The sequence below is a fragment of the Lactuca saligna genome, chromosome 5 (genome assembly GCF_052625555.1).
Source record: "Lactuca saligna cultivar CGN05327 chromosome 5, ASM5262555v1, whole genome shotgun sequence".
NCBI lineage: Eukaryota > Viridiplantae > Streptophyta > Magnoliopsida > Asterales > Asteraceae > Lactuca > Lactuca saligna.
In genome coordinates, this window is record NC_136421.1 from 137,058,890 (window position 1) to 137,076,178 (window position 17,289).

At 40.8% G+C, this 17,289-nt stretch overlaps 1 protein-coding gene across 1 annotated transcript; it reads right to left on the bottom strand.

Moving 5' to 3' along the window:
• Positions 1 to 13,047: 13,047 nt before the first annotated feature.
• LOC144998523 (F-box protein At2g26850-like) lies at positions 13,048 to 16,274 on the bottom strand. Its single transcript, XM_078958267.1, has 5 exons — positions 14,638 to 16,274; positions 14,324 to 14,403; positions 13,935 to 14,113; positions 13,707 to 13,781; positions 13,048 to 13,413 (listed from the first exon to the last, which is right to left on the bottom strand). Exons 1-5 carry the CDS (start codon positions 15,337 to 15,339, stop codon positions 13,226 to 13,228), a joined length of 1,224 nt encoding a protein of 407 aa, XP_078814393.1. The 5' UTR covers positions 15,340 to 16,274; the 3' UTR covers positions 13,048 to 13,225.
• Positions 16,275 to 17,289: the final 1,015 nt, after the last annotated feature.

Here is a 17,289-nt window from a genome sequence, read left to right on the forward strand (position 1 = left end):
TGAGGTTTAAACACCATTTATGAGTCAATAGGTGTGATATGAACACCATGACATAAACTTTACATGGTAAATAAGCTTGGAAAGACTGGATCTATGAGCTAATGGAACAGATCTGACCTCAGAAGGTCGTTTGGGGTTATGCATGGAATGCACTCGCCGAGTCCATTGGCAGACTCGACGAGTTGGAGCGACTTATTCCGTGTTTTCGAACCAGGGGTTGGGTAACCGAGTTGGGTGAGTGACTCGGTGAGTTGGAAGGGGTTTAGAGGAATCTGGTCCTCGTAAGGACTCGGCGAGTCCACGCCAGACTCGGCGAGTTGGGTTCACTGTTGACCATTGACCAGAGTTGACTTGATAGAGTTAGTCAATCCAAGTTGGGAAAGTGTTAATTAGAGATATATTTATGTATAGGAGGACTATAGCTCGGGAGATCGAGCACTAGTGATTTCAGAGATTTACGAGTTACCGAGATACGCAAGGTGAGTCTTCTCACTATACTTTACCTTGAGTAGGTAAATAGAGTTATGTGATACAATGTTTTATATATATATATATATATATATATATATATATATATATATTGTTTTTTGCACTGCATTCTTCTATGTGATTTATGTTGTGCATGCTTGCAGAGTTAGAACCTGAGGGTTCACAGAGTTTGGGTGCACGGACCCACAGAGTTATAGCCCGAGTGGCTAATATGTGTTATATGTGGTATTTTGGGGAACTCACTAAGCTTTGTGCTTTCAGTGTTTTGTGTTATGTGTTTCAGGTACTAGTGAGTATCGCGGGAAGGCGCCAGCTTGATCAGTACACACACAAGATTTTTATGATATGAGATCTTGGGATTGTTATATGTTATAAATTGAGTGTTAAATAATGATGTTTTTATGATTTACACATGAATTATGTTTTTATAAATGCGAAAAATTGTTTTGGAAATTTACGGTGTTACAAGTTGGTATCAGAGCCTTGGATTGAGGGATTCGGGTACACCTTCGGGAGTATTTGAACTCAAACTGAGGATTTGGAAAATATTTTCAAAAGAGAACCAAGTTTTCTAAAAGAAGTAAAATATTTTTAGAGAAACACAGAGCAGAGACGTGTGTACGATCAGTCAGCGCCCGAACGATGATTTCCCAAAATACCCTTATGTTATATGTTTATGAGATTGATATGATGTATTCTCTTGCTAGAATGGGCTAGGTATTCGTATTAGGACTAGGGTGGCCTGATTTGTGATTCCTTAGCCTAGCGGAAAGTGAGCTGCTATGAGATGCTTGAGAGTGAGTAGGTAGTAGTGAGGAGCTATGAGAGATCTATAGAGAGTGGATTATGCATAATAGAGTACTTGGGACTTGGGATCCTAAGAGGAGGAATTGGGTTGTACACTGATATGGTGCGGACAGTAGTATTGGGCCCGTACTACTGAAAACACTAGGGCGGTGTACAATTCAAGTAAGAATCTTCGGGATGCCAGAGATCAAGGAGGGATGCGTTATCGAGTGCGAGTATGCTCGAATGAAATTCTAATATATCGTATGTTGTATTTTAGAGGTAGATCATGGTGAGGACACAACTTATGCCAGAGAGCAGCGAGACTAGTGATGAGGAGATCCTCCGAATCATCCATGAGGAGGTGGCTGCGGCCATCAGGGCAGAGATATCAGAGATGTTCGGGTCTATTAAGACCACGCTAATTGAGACTTTTGACGAGCGTTATGCCGCTCTTTCTGAGGCTGCTGTCGCAGCGGCCACTGCAGCCGTCGCTGCTGCTAGGCCGCAAGGGGGTGACTCGTTGTTGTTCAGGGAGTTCAGCAACACGAAGCCACCAGAGTTTGATGGGATGCAGGATCCGATTGCAGCGATGAGATGGGTATCTGACATTGATGGATGTTTCTATACTTGCTCGTGTCCGGAGCACTTGAGGGTTCGGTTTGCGCTGAACCAGCTTCACCTAGGGGCGAAGGACTGGTGGAAGTTCGCGACAACACACTATTCTCCAGCAGAGCTTGTTGTGGTGACCTGGGAGAGGTTCACTACCATGTTTCGTGATGAGTACGTTACCTTGGTGGAACGAGATCGGTTGGCACAGGAGTTTTTAACCCTCAAGCAGGGTACGGAGTCTGTTATAGCTATTACCAGGATGTTTCATGAGAGGGCAATGTTCTGCCCTGAGCACGTGTCTACTGAGCAGGCACGAATGAGCCGTTATTTGAGTATTTTGAGGAGAGACATTCAAGAGTTCGTGTCAAACTCCTCATACCGGACATTTGCCGAGCTTCAGGCAAATGATCGGAAGAGGGAGATCGAGCTAGAGACTCAGGCGAGGGAGGAGGCGGAGTCTCGGGGGAGGGATCGGCGACCGACACCGTCTCATCCGGAAGCCAAGCGGGCCAAACCCGCTGATTCCAGGGCAGGGAGCCAGAAGGGGTGCACTTTTGGGAAGTGCGGCAAGGGTCATGATGGAGTTTGTATAGCAGGATCTTGCTACAAGTGTGGAAAGGAGGGGCGTATGGCCAAAGACTGCCCAAAGGGGTTTGCAGTGTGTTTTCACTGCAACCAGACCAAACACCGGAAGGCAGAGTGTCTGCTGTTGCGAGGGACTACCCAGGGAGCACCACAGGGATCTACCCCTGCTGCTATCAGAGCTACTGAGAGCCAGCCAGTGAAGGCCGAGGTACCGAAGGCGCGAGGGAGAGCCATCCAGTTGACCGCGGAGGAGGTCTGCGTAGCGTCCGATGTCGTGGCTGGTATGTATTCTTTCATGTAATTATTTAATGTTTAAGATTTTATGCTAATATTATGATATCCGTAGGTACTTTTCTTGTGAATTATGTACGGGCTTTTGGTGTTATTTGACTCAGGTGCGATTCGATCTTTTATATCGTTGGCTTTCAGTCGGCACATCAGCATTAGTCGAGAGGCGTTGAGTCGACCTCTGAGAGTTTCCATCGCCGACGAGAGAGCAGTATATGCCACAGAGGTGATTCGAGGATGTGTACTTGAGATTTTCGGTGTAGAGTTTCCTATTGATTTGGTCCCGATTGCGATGGGGGACGTCTGTGTCATCGTAGGCATGGATTGGTTGAGCACATTTGGAGCAGTTAACGACTGCGAGCGACAGCTGGTGACTATACGAGACCCAAGTGGGGGAGTTGTTACTGTGTACGACGAGGGTACCCGTCCCAATTCAGCATTTTGTTTGGCTGCTTGAGCGAGGCAAAGTCTACAACAGGGTTGTAGTGGTTTTTTAGCGTATGTGACGGATACGAGAGTTGGTGCAGGGAGACCGAGTGCGGTTGAGGAGGTCCCGATAGTGTGTGAATTCCCAGATGTTTTCCCTGAGGAGTTAGCGGGTGTGCCTCCCGAGAGGCAGGTGGAGTTTCACATTGATTTGATTCCGGGGGCAGCACCTATCGCCAAGGCGCCCTATCGCCTTGCACCTCCAGAGATGCAGGAGTTATACTTGCAGCTTCAGGAGCTGCTGGGGAAGGGGTTTATACGGCCGAGCAGCTCGCCGTGAGGAGCACCGATCCTGTTTCTGAATAAAAAGGATGGTTCACACCGAATGTGCATAGATTATCGAGAGCTGAATAAGTTAACGGTCAAGAACCGTTATCCATTGCCGAGGATCGATGATTTGTTCGATCAGCTGCAAGGAGCATCTTGGTTTTCCAAGATTGATCTGAGATCTGGATATCACCAGATGAGGGTGCGTGAGGAGGATATCCAGAAGACTGCGTTCAGGACTCGTTATGGGCATTACGAGTTCGTGGTGATGCCATTCGGGCTCACCAATGCACCTGAAACATTCATGGATCTCATGAACAGGGTATGCAGACCGATGCTGGATTGATCAATGATTGTGTTCATTAACGACATTTTGGTGTATTCAAAGTCCAGGGAGTACCATGAGAAGCATTTGCGGAAGATCCTCAGCGTGCTGAGATCGGAGAGGCTTTACGCCAAATTCTCGAAGTGCGATTTTTGGTTACGAGAGGTGCAGTTCCTTGGTCACCTCGTTAACCAAGAGGGGATTTTGGTCGATCCGGCCAAGATCGAGGCGGTAATGATTTGCGAGGTGCCGAAATCTCCTTCTGAGATCAGGAGTTTTCTAGGGTTGGCCGGCTATTATTGGAGGTTCATCTAGGATTTCTCCCTGATTGCTGTTCCTCTCACCAGATTGACCCGGAAGGGTGTGGTGTTCAGCTGGGGCCTAGAGCAGCAGGCCTCATTTAAGACTCTTCGCCAGAGATTATGCGAAGCCCCGGTGTTGACTCTTCCAGAGGGGTTTGAGGACTTTGTGGTGTATTGTGACGCATCGATATCTGGGTTGGGTGCGGTATTGATGCAGTGGGGGCATGTGATCGCATACGCATCGAGGCAGCTGAAGCCCCATGAGGCAAGATATCCCACCCATGACCTAGAGTTGGGGGCTGTGGTGTTCGCCCTCAATATTTGGTTACCTGTATGGGGTTCGGTGTACGATATACACGGATCACAAGAGTTTGAAGTATTTGATGGATCAACAGAATCTGAACATGCATTAGAGGAGATGGTTGGACGTGGTAAAGGATTATGATTGCGAGATCCTGTACCACCCGGGCAAGGCTAATGTGGTGGCCGACGCCCTGAGTCATAGAGCAGAGAGCGCCCCGATTTGGGATATTTGTATGAGATTGATAGTGATGACTCCGGTATTGGACACCATCAGAGGGGCTCTTGACAATGATGACTCCGGTATTGGACACCATCAGAGGGGCTTAGGCTGAGGCAGTGAGATCGGAGAACCGCAAGAGAGAGCGAGTTACCGGGTAGGTGACGGAGTTCGTGACCGATAGCAAAGGGCTTATAACCTTCCAGGGTCATATTTGGGTACCGTTTGTTGGAGGAACGCGTACCATCTTGATGGAGAAGGCACATAAATCGAGATTCTTGATCCATCCCTGAGCCACTAAGATGTTTCTAGATCTTAAAAAGGAGTATTGGTGGCCCTGTATGAAGAAAGATGTAGCATGGTTCGTTGAGAGGTGCTTAACCTGTCGCAAGGTTAAGGCTGAGCACCAGCATCCGCATGGCAAGTTGCAGCCATTGGTGGTTCCCGAGTGGAAGTGGTAACTGATCACCATGGATTTTATCACCAAATTGCCGAGGACTGCTAGGGGTGTCGATGCAATTTGGGTGATTGTGGACAGGTTGACGAAGAGCGCTCACTTCCTTGCCATCAGTGAGAGCTCTTCTGCCGAGAGGCTGGCATAATTGTACGTGAGAGAGGTGGTATCGCGACGTGGGGTGCCAATCTCGATTATCTCAGATCGAGACATGCATTTCAATTCCAGATTTTGGAACAAATTCCATGAGGAGTTGGGTACGAGGTTGCAGTTTAGTACCGCATACCACCCGCAGACTGACAGACAGAGTGAGCGGACAATTCAAACGCTCGAGGACATGCTTCAAGCATGTGTGCTAGATTTCGGCGGATGCTGGGACACGTATTTGCCCTTAGCAGAGTTTTCCTACAACAACAACCATCATTCGAGCATTGGTATGCCGCCCTTTGAACTGTTGTATGGGAGGAGGTGTCAGACCCCCATTTGCTGGGGAGAAGTAGGGCAGCGTGTGATGGGAAGTACAGAGATTGTGCTTCAGAAGATAGAGCAGATACAGCGGGTCAGGCAGAGATTGTTGACTGCTCAGAGCTGCCATAAGAGTTATGTGGATAGACGACGATCCGAGCTTGAGTTCCAGGTCGGTGACTATGTTCTCCTGAAGGTATCTCCTTGGAAAGGAGTGATTCGATTCAGGAAGAGGGGCAAGTTAGGGCCCCGATATATCGGGCTGTTCAGAGTAATCGCGAGGGTGGGCAGGGTAGCGTATCGCTTGGAGCTACCTGCGGAGTTGGAGCGGATTCATAATACCTTCCATGTGTCTCAGTTGAGGAAGTGTATAGCCGACGAGTCGGCGGTAGTACCGCTAGAGGACATTCAGGTGGATGCGAGCCTAAACTACACAGAGAGACCAGTTGCGATTTTGGATCGGAAGATCAAGGTTCTGAGGAACAAGGAGGTGTCCCTGGTACAGGTCCAGTGGCAGCATCGGAAAGGGTCGGAGCTTACTTGGGAACCGGAGCGTGAGATGCGTGTGCAATATCCGGAGTTGTTTTCAGATTGAGACTTCGAGGGCGAAGTCTGATTCTAGTGGGGGAGAATTGTAACATCCGGAATCCCAGGTATCTTATTATTCATTTATTTTTTTGGGGTTTGTGAAGGAACTCGGCGAGTTGGCGCCAAGACTCGCCGAGTATGGACGCGGATGTTCATTCTATTTCATGACCGGACTCGGCGAGTCCATGCTGTTTAATGAAACCCTAATTTCTCGGGTTTGGGGCCTATTTAAAGGGCCTTATGGCCGTCATTTGTGCTCACCATCCCCGAGAGCGAAACCCTAGTGAGCTTGAGCGTTTGGAGTGAGAGAAGGAGCCATTATCAACCTTGGAGGTGTTGTCTAGCAAGGGAAAGGAAGCTTTAGCCAAGAGGAAGCAAGAGGGTTAACTTCCTAAAGATCTCAGGTCCAGAACATCACGTTGAGGTACTATTTTCGAACCATTTTCTGTTGAGGTGATGTTCATTTTGATTTAGGGCTTATTGAACCCTTTTGTGACTAGATCTAGTGCTCCCATGGTCCCTTAAGCGAGTTAGGTTCTGGATTTAGACCCATGGAGGTACAGAGTGCCTCTTTGTCCAAGCTTTATATGAGTCTATGGAGGTTTTGGTTTGGGATCATTGTGTGTGAGGTTAGAACACTATTTATGAGTCAATATGTGTGATATGGACACCAAGACATAAACTTTACGTGATAAATAAGCTTGGAAAGACTGGATCTATGAGCTAATGGAACAGATTTGACCTTAGAAGGTCGTTTGGGGTTATGCATGGAATGCACTCACCGAGTCCATTGGCAGACTCGAGGAGTTGGAGCGAGTTATTCCGTGTTTTCGAACTAGGGGTTGGGTAACCGAGTTGGGTGAGTGACTTGGTGAGTCGGAAGGGGTTCAGAGGAATCTGGTCCTCGTAAGGACTCCGCGAGTCCACGCCAGACTCGGCGAGTTGGGTTGACTGTTGACCATTGACCAGAGTTGACCAGTGTTGACTTGATAGAGTTAGTCAATCCTAGTTGGGAAAGTGTTAATTAGAGATATATTTGTGTATAGGAGGACTATAGCTCGGGAGATCGAACACTAGTGATTTTAGGGATTTACGAGTGACCGAGATACGCAAGGTGCGTCTTCTCACTATACTTTACCTTGAGTAGGTAAATAGAGTTATGTGATACAATGTTTTATATATATTGTTTGTTGCACTGCATTCTTCTATGTGATTTATGCTGTGCATGCTTGCAGAGTTAGAACCTGAGGGTTCACAGAGTTTGGGTGCACGGACCCACAAAGTTATAGCCTCGAGTGGCTAATATGTGTTATATGTGGTATTTTGGGGAACTTACTAAGCTTTGTGCTTACAGTGTTTTGTGTTATGTGTTTCAGGTACTAGTGAGGATCGCAGGAAGGCGCCAGCTTGATCAGTACACCCACGAGATTTTTATGATATGAGATCTTGGGATTGTTATATGTTATAAATTGAGTTTCAAACAATGATGTTTTTATGATTTACAAATGAATTATGTTTTTATAAATGCGAAAAATTGTTTTGGAAATTTACGGTGTTACACTATGTAGGATGCTAGTTGTCTTTGTGACTCTTTCATGGAGGACCATAATCTGGCCCTTTATAATTATATGAAAGACCAAGATCTACCCCCTGACAAATGTATGAAAGACCATGATTTGGCCCCTAGAACTTGTATGTAAAGACCATGATTTGGCCCATAGCAGGAAGTGATTGTAAGACTATGTTTTGGCCTATAACGTTCACTTGGGGTAGCAATAGACCAATTATATTATGTATGGTATGTGATATTTTGGGGAACTCACTAAGCTTTGTGCTTATTGTTTTATATTTAAATGGTTCAGGTATTTCTAGATCCAAAGGGAAGGGTTCGGCTTGATCGCACTGCATCCCCTGAAGTTTTCCGCCTTATCTATTTTGTGACTTTACTCTGACGTTTTGAGAATCCTTTACACTATGATTATCTTTTGAATAATTGAATTGAATGGTTTTGGTTGATGGAAAAATGAAAATTTTACCTTGTATTTTTGGGATGTTACAAATCATGTCTATAAAAGGGGAATCGGGGTGTGATTCTCCATACACCGTATCAGCATTCTTGCTAGAGAATCTTTACATTTATGGTCTTTCATTATATAAGATAACTTTGTTTATCATCATGTTCGTATTTACGTTTCTATCTTTCATTATTATTCTATATATAAGTTATTAAGTTATATATTCCCCATTTACTTTTATAGTCATTTTACTTAGAGCATTTCCTGGTTTTATCATTATAAGTCTCGAATTTCAAAGTGGTTTCCTTGGTGAATTTTGTTGGGTTAATATGGTTTACTTTTTAATCTAAAGTTGGAGCAAAAGAATTGTCCATAGTTTGACCCAAGTTTTGAAAACCAGACCGGAGACCGAACTGGCCGTCTTACCGGTTCGTTAGTTTGATGGTTAAACTAGTCTAATCAGTCAAACCGGTCTCAAAACCAGAAAAACTGGATAATGTCATAATTACATTATTATTAATTTTAATTATATACAAAAAATGAAAAAAATCCCGATTCAGTCGAACCAGTTTTTACCGGTTCATATGACAACCAGTTTGTTGTCCACTAAGAACCGAATCTGAGACCGGTACCCATTTAAACTGGTTGAACCGACTGGGTCCGGTTTTCAAAACATTGATTTGACCTAGTTTGGTGTAGAATAAGGGGTTAGTGGCATCTGTAACGACCCATCTCTGGTATGTTGCTTTTATATTATTTATTTTAGAAGTTTGCAGAGGGACTCGACGAGTCTATGGCCCGACTCGTCGAGTAGAGTCGTGATCTTGAGCAGCGTATAGATCGGCGACTCGGCGAGTCCATATTTGGGACTCGGCGAGTCGGCCTGCCAGGTAGAAACCCTAAATCTCCGGGTTTGCACCCTATTTAAACCATCTTATGAGCCCCCAAACTCGTCTCCTTCACCCTCAAAGCATTATTTAGCAAACCCTAACCATTCCATTGAGTATTTGAGCATTTCTTGTGTAAATCTTGAAGTTTTGAAGAGAAGAAGGAGGTTAGATCCAAAGGAGAAGAAGAAGATCCAAGTTCTTGCACCCATTTTAGAGTTTATTGAGGTAATAATCGGATTTCTCCTGTTTTTATGATTGATTCTCCTTTATAAGCATATTTAGCCCATTTTATCCATTCCTTAGCTTGTTCATAGTAGAGAAATCATATTAGATTGATTAGCTTTCGGATCTAGCCATGTTTCAGTTCCAAAAACGTAGATCTATCAACTTTATGGAGCCATTTTGCATGATAGCCCTAGATCTACTATTCCAGGTGCCTTTTTAGCCTTTATATCCTTTTGTATGCATATGTACACGTAAAGTTGGGAACTTTACGTGGTAAACCAGCCTTAGGAACTCAGATCTATATATTGTATGCAGTGGTTTTGAGCAGAATCGAGTTGTTAGTAATTGCATGCATGTGACTCGGCGAGTCGTTCTTCGGACTCGACGAGTCGAATCACGAGTCCCCGATCCTTCCCCTTTGAGTGATTCCGAGTGGGGACCAGTGAGTAGTAGAATGGACTCAGTGAGTCGGAGGTTAGACTCAGTAATGGAGGGACTCGACGAGTTGTTCATACAACTCGACGAGTCTAAGACAATCTTCATAGATTCAAGAACAACTCGTCGAGTTGTTCATACAACTCGGCGAGTCGGATGCAGTTAGCCTGAGTTTTAGAATCAAATGGGAACTCGTCGAGTTTATGCCATACTCGACGAGTAGCAGCGAGCAGGGTTGAGAAATGAGAGTAGGGACTCTGCGAGTCAGGTCAACTGTAAGTTGACTTTGACCAGAAGAGTTGACTTTGACCATAAGAGTTGACCTTGACCAGAAGAGTTGACTTTAGCCAGGGGTAAAAGACTCATTTTACCCAATGCAGTTATTAGTATTTTGATTGAGTGTATTTGTGGAATTATAGCCGGGGAGATACCGGAGTAGCAACAGATAGCTTCCAGAGCCATACACTCAGCAGCCAGATCACGAGGTGAGTTCCCTTCCAGTAGGAACGGGTCTAAGGCCACAATGCCGGCCCGTATAGCTAGTAGTAGTTTCCGGACTTCGGTTCGATGCAGATTTTATTATGTTTGATGCCTTCGTGGCTCAGATAGGATTTATGTGTTATGTGTTCCGGGTTACAGCCCGATGCAGTATGTTGTTTATGTGTTCATGCTAGTTGTTATGTTTATGCTATGCTATGATCAGTAGTTCCGGACTTCTGTCCGATGCAGTCAGTTCCGGACTTCGGTCCGATGCAGTTAGTTCTGGATTTCGGTCTGATGCAGGAGGCAAGGCCTCAATAGTTCCGGACTTCGGTCCGATGCAGAGGGCAAGGCCCTGGCTAGTTCCGGATTTCGGTCTGATGCAGTTTTCGGACTTCGGTCCGATGCAGTAGGCAAGGCCCAGTATGTGTTTATATGTATTGTATGGTATGTGGTAGTTTGGGGGAGCTCACTAAGCTTCGTGCTTACAGTTTTAGTTTTGGTTTCAGGTACTTCCGCAAGCAAAAGGAAGAGCTCGGGTTGATGGCATCGCATACACCACAGTTTCAGTTGTCCTGGGAGATGTTTCTAGTTTTTCATAAATGTGATTGATACAGTTTTGATACAGTTCTACATAACTATTAGTTACTGTTTTGAAATATTGACGTATGAGTTTTACTTTGTGATATTATTTTAGTACTTTTAGTAATTGTTAAACAAAAATTTTTGGGTCGTATTTTGGGATGTTTCAGCATCATTCTAGGAAGAGTACGTGGGTTTATTTGTTGCTAACTATTTTCACTAATGTAACTTGAGATTCCAATAGAGAACTAAAAACTCAGAAAATTGTCCCATATTTTGAACCCATGTTCTTGATTTTTTTCCTACAAAATTCCTTGCAGACCTATATCCAACAAACTCTTCATACAATGATTTTGGTAGATATCATCCTTGTGCCTACTAGTTTTTTTTTTGAACCGGCAAGAATTTTATAGACTTTGCAAAGTAGAAAGGCAATAGGAAGGCAAAACAGCACTAAGTCTTTATAAACAGCGGAAATAAGAGATACACCAACTATGCCATCTCTCTCTCTCTCTCTCTCTCTCTCTCTCTCTCCCCACACTATGTTTAAGACATACGAACACCAAAGATATAACATTATTAAATAAGAATACATAGGTGAAGATCTTTTCCTATTGAGAATTAATTCGTTTCTCGCCCTCCATATGCTCCAATGTACACCATATCTAATGGCTTAGAGTAATCAACTGAAACAGTTTCATCCAAACCTGTGATGCATGCAAGCATGTAATCAACATGTGATCAGCAGATTCGTCCCCTTCCAAACACAAATCACACAGGTAAACACTTTAATCCTTTTTCATTAGTCTGTGTTATAAGGTGATATATTTTTTGTAAGTAAATCGGTATAACTTTCAGAAGTTAGTGAAGACTGAAGATGATGTGGTTTGAATTTGGGATACATATGTATGTTTTCTATATCTAATGTAATGTCGTTAACTTCTTAGGCTATGTTTGGTGTACTAGATGAAAAGCTAGCTGATAGCTGAAAAGATAGCAGTCAAATAAAAAGCTAGTTGATAGCTGAAAAGCTAACTGATAAAAAATGATGTTTGGTAAAACTAGCTGAAAAGCTACCTGAAATATATAAAATTACCTAAAAGAACATTTAATAGTATTTGTTTCTATAATTAATTAAGGGGTATATTTGGAAAATTTTATAAAAACTCATAAAAAGCTAGTCTAAGGCTGTGTTTGGCGTGTCACAGCTAGCTAAAAAGCTAGCTTATTTTTTGAGCTTATTTAAGTTGTTATGTTTGACAAACTAAAAAGTAGCTTATAAGCTATCTTTTTAAAAAGGTAGTTAGACTAGCTTTTTAGGATTTTTTTTTAAAGTTTTTCAAAGTAACTTATAAGTTAGCTTATAAGCTAGCTTTTTCAGCTAGTTTTACCAAACATCATTTTTTATTAGCTAGTTTTTCAAATATCAACTAGCTTTTTATTTAACAACTAGTTTTTCAGCTATCAGCTAGCTTTTCAGCTAACAACTAGCATTTCAACTAGTACGTCAAACATAGCCTCCATAGCTTTTCAAAAAGCTAACCTATATGTTACCTTTTGGCTTGCCAAACACGACAACATAAAAAAAACTTGAAAAATAAGCTTATCAGCTAGTTGTGGCACGCCAAACACAACCTTAGCAACCATCTAGAGAAATAATTGTAGAATTTTTAAAAAATCACTCAATAAACTACTATTTATTCTTGGGGTTTTTGAGCTTGGAAATTAATAAACGGATTGACCGAGCTCTTTGTTTATTAACTTTTCTGCTTTATTCTCCAAAATATTGGAAATTATTCAAAATTTCTAAAAAAATGGTTATTGCAATGGAGGTTTGCAAATGCTTAAGTTAGGCCGCCATGCCCACCATTAAGAGCATAGAAGAGGTACTAATATATTGTTGAATACTTGAATTGAAGGAAGGAGGAAAACATTCATTTCATGGTAAGTCGTTTGGAAACAAAAAGATCTTTCTCTCTCTCAAATATTGATAAACTAAAATCAAGGGTATAAATGTCACTATTTTTCGCCTTACAAAAAAAACATAAGCTATTTTAAATAAGCAAATCCCAAACACCCCTTAGGTTTACCAAACAGTAAGCTCTTAATTCTTATCCTATGTACACCAAAAACAACCTAAATGGACATATTTTCAAGTAAATAAGTCAAAATCATTGTATCTAGCCGAAAGATATACTCGTTACTCTACAATTAAATATGCAAATTCTTTTTTGTTCTTTTCAATAACGTTGATTAGAGAAAAGGGAAGTCTAGATGAAGTCGTATATATCAACACATTACATTTTTCAAGTGCAATGGGTGCTTATATCACATGTGGGTGAACCCATATATGTCCCAATCTCCAACTAATCCTACAAAAAAGTAAAAAAAAAAAATTAACCATCTAACTCTATCAAAAAAATATGCTTATTTATTCCAAGATTCCAGCTGGCCAAAATTGCTGCCACATAGATATATCATCCTTGTTATATAGTTTTTTTATTCCTCCATAGAACCCTTCGGTTTCATTTCCTTCTTCCCGATGGTCTTTCCTATTGATCGTCATATGTCTCCATCGTGAACCCGGTGTATACTGCTTAAACTCCAGCACCAACGTATCTGTTACATTAATGTCATGTCACCGTTAAATTTTAAATTTTCATCAGTTGGTTGGCATTAGATCACAATATGGGCCCACAAGAAGCCCAATCCATATTAGGACAATGTGATTTGACTCCTCATGTTAAATCAAAAGTATTTCTCCAAAAGGGTTATTTAACCCTTGAACTGACCCACAGATTGGACATTATGATTTATCTTTCCATGTTGGCAGTGGGACCCACTGTGGGGTTTATCACTTTTAGAAAATCAAAATCATATCATGGAAGGAGAAAGTTAAAAGATTGACTCACTGCTTGTGTGACATCGGCAATGAGTAGTGTTACCATCACATGATTCTAAATGCCCGATAACACCATACCACCAACCTGCAAGATCACAAATTAAAGATTTTGTTTATTAATAACATTTTTAATTTTGGAAATCTTTTTATCTTAATTTAAACGTTGTTATTTCTTGCATTTAACCTTTATATTATATAAACAGAATAATAAATCATGGTTCTAGAATGAAGAAGATACCATAAGGGAATTGTTTGTTCCTTCTCCATTGAATTTCAATGTGATCTTTTGGGCGCAAATCATTTAAAGAATTTGAAATAAGAAGATCATGAGGTGAATTATCAACCGGAGCTGCCCTTAACCTCTCCCATGTCACACCGCTCTCTGACGCAATTGCCCTTGTCCCATGTGGTGGATATCTGTGCCACCAAAAATATATTTAAACATTACTACAAAATAATAAAAGGTAAATCAGGTACGCAGTGGCCCACTGTCCCATGTAATTGCCCTTGTCCCATGTGGTGGATACCTGGCCCACACTATTCTACCCCAAGATGTAAATCAGGTACGCAGTGGCCCACTGGCAGCTACACTGTGTATGCAAGATAATAAAAGGTATTAAATTATACCTAGCCTCGAAAGTATCCGTATGAGAATCATAGCAAAGCTCTGCATCATAGCATGACATGATGAACCCAACATGCCCATTCTGTAAAACCAAGAAATCAAGCATATTTCAACATGAAAAAATTCATTAAAATTCACATTCTATAATTGGGTAGATTTTTCACACTACAATGATATGGGGTAGATTTGAAAAAGTAAAATGTGTAAATACGAAAACAAAATTGCAAAATACAATGTTATAATAGAAAAAAAAATGACACTAGAATGATATGATAAACAAATAAATAGCTAAAAGAGTTAGTTTTTTTTTTAATACCTCACGATTAAAGACTTGAGCAGGAAACCAAAAGTTGCCAGTTTCAAGGGCTCTGTAGAATGACACTATGGAACAATCATTTGATGACTCACAAGATATTTCCATCTGCTTTCTTTTTCCATTAAAGTTAGATTTAAAAACCACAACAGGCATGAGTTTAGACAAATATTTCACCAAAAACCCTCCTTCTCCACCATCAAAAAAGTAGTTTCTTGATTCCTTTTGAGTTGCAATATGCAATTCCCATTCCCTTTGGGCAGCAGAACCAATGATTCTTCCCCATTTCTCCTCCATGTGTCGTTTCCATAGAAAATCACTCAAACAAATGTCTTTTAAAGAAGTTGAAACACAAGCCATTGTTGAAAGGTCAGAAGGTTCAAGCTTTTCAAGAATGGTTTCCAATACCAAATCAGGCAAATCCAATAGACATGGATTTGTTGTTGTTGTTGTTGTTGTGGTGGTGGTTTTGGAGTTTTCTGAAGAATGTGTTGTTGACTTGTTGACTTTCTTTTTCTTGGTCATGTTTGAGGTCATTTGGGTGTTTTTTAGGAATTTTATGGAGGGGAATAGGATTGATAAATTTTCCCAGAAATAGAAAGAGAGGAGTCTCATTTCACTACCCCATGATGGAAGTGGTTTGATGGGAAGAGTGTATTTATAGAAAAAGATGAAGGAGATGAAAGTGACAAAGTAGATTAGCATTTTGAGAAAAATTTATGGGTTTTTATTTTTTTTTTTAAATTAGTTTTTAGACGAAGCCCATCAAAACCCAGTGTGGGCTTCGTCTTTTTAAAAAGAAAAAATTGTTAACAGGAGACAATTGTTAATTGTCTCCTGTAACCTTCAAAAAATGGTTCAATGGAGAAATAAAGAAGCTACCAAAGAGAGTAGATAAAAAATGACAGAGCTATTAAAGGGTAATGTGGATTAGATTGAATTTTGAGAAAAAAATGAATGAATCCAAGAAATCTTGAAAAGTTGTTTCCTTTTCAAACCACTTTATGAAAAGTGGAATGAAAACAAATCAAGGTAATTGAGATTGTACCAAAAATTAGGTGTAGCTCAACAATTAAGCATAAAAAAAAAAAAGGATAAAATTTCGAAGACCCACAAAACAGAACAAATTTATTTTGATTATTCTTTTCGTGGGTTGAATGAACAGAAAAAGGGTGGAGATGGAGACTTGGTGATGAAGGAGATTGATTTTTAAGAGAAAATTAGATTCTTCCTCATCAACAATTCATTCATAAACTAAATTTCCCTCTTTCAGTTCAGGCCCACGAAAAGGAAAGGAGAAGACAATACTTTTGGATTTTTTTTCGCCTTTGTCTTCTCCTCTCTATGGCCTTTTGTTCTCTTTGGGGAATTTCGTCAAACAGGTTATGGGCATACACGAATATATAGAGAAAGAGAAAAACGCGGAAGATGAATCTCCATCTCATTGACGTGTGTGTGGATTGTTTATTTTCGTAGCATGATTTTGTGTGGATACAATCTGAGCCACTCTGTCTCTCTTCGCCATTGGATTGCAACTTGGAGGAGAGTTCGGACTACCGGTGAATGTATGCATGTTACCTTTCTGCAGATAAATGCACTCATTTCAATGACACAAATGGTTTTCCAGTTTACACTTTTTGTTTGAAATTGTTTATAAAAAAATATTTGCAAAAGAAATTTAGGAAGTCAGTTTTGCATTCATGAGAAGTATTTAAAACGTGATATTCTGTGACATGGGGCCACAATTATGTGCATTTGAAGTGATAACTCTTGTTTTTATTTAAACTAAGTTAAATTGAAAAAATGTGTTATATAAGTCAAGTGGGTGGAAAGTTATTTAAATAATCATTTTATTAGAAGTTATATCATTATTCGATTAGTATAGTTCTTTAATCATAATTAATATATTTTTTTTTTTAAGTTCCAGAAAATAAACAAAGAAAACCTTGACTAGTCAATCAATCCAGCTTGACTCGTAACAAAAATTTAACTGTTTTGACTGAAAGCCATTTACCACGTTGTTGATAATGTTCACAAATTGTCAAATTTGAGCATAAAACTACATCTATAAATTATCTATATTTTGACTAGTGGTACAAGTATACGCAGAACAGAAACCAATTTGAGACTTGTGATACAAAAAGATAGACAAAATGGAGGTTCACTTTGTATGGGAGCAATAACCGTTGTTGCAACTTATCCAAATATCAACATTGAACCCTTTTTTTTTTTTTTTTTTTTTTTTTTTTTTTTTTTTTTTTAAATAAGTATTTAGTGAGTTTGAAATAGTCTTAAATTATTATTTGTTTACAAAAAAATCGTTAAAATGTTGCATTCCGACTCTTTTCTTTTGATTATCTTCGAATCAATATGTAACAATGTAACACCCGGATCCCGAGGTACTTCACATTTTTAATTTTGGCATTTTAGGGTTTGTCACGATGTGTTGGAGGCACCACGGCATGACAAATCAAGATAAGATCGTGTATTCATTTAAGCCACCATGACATGGCAGTATATGGCCACGTCGTGGCAATTGGTAAATGTCAAACCTATTTTCCGGGTTTTGCTCCCTATTTAAAGGAATGAGGAGTCTAGGGTTTGCTCACCCTCAGCCTCCATCAGCCTCCTTAATTAATTCCCGAGAAACCCTAA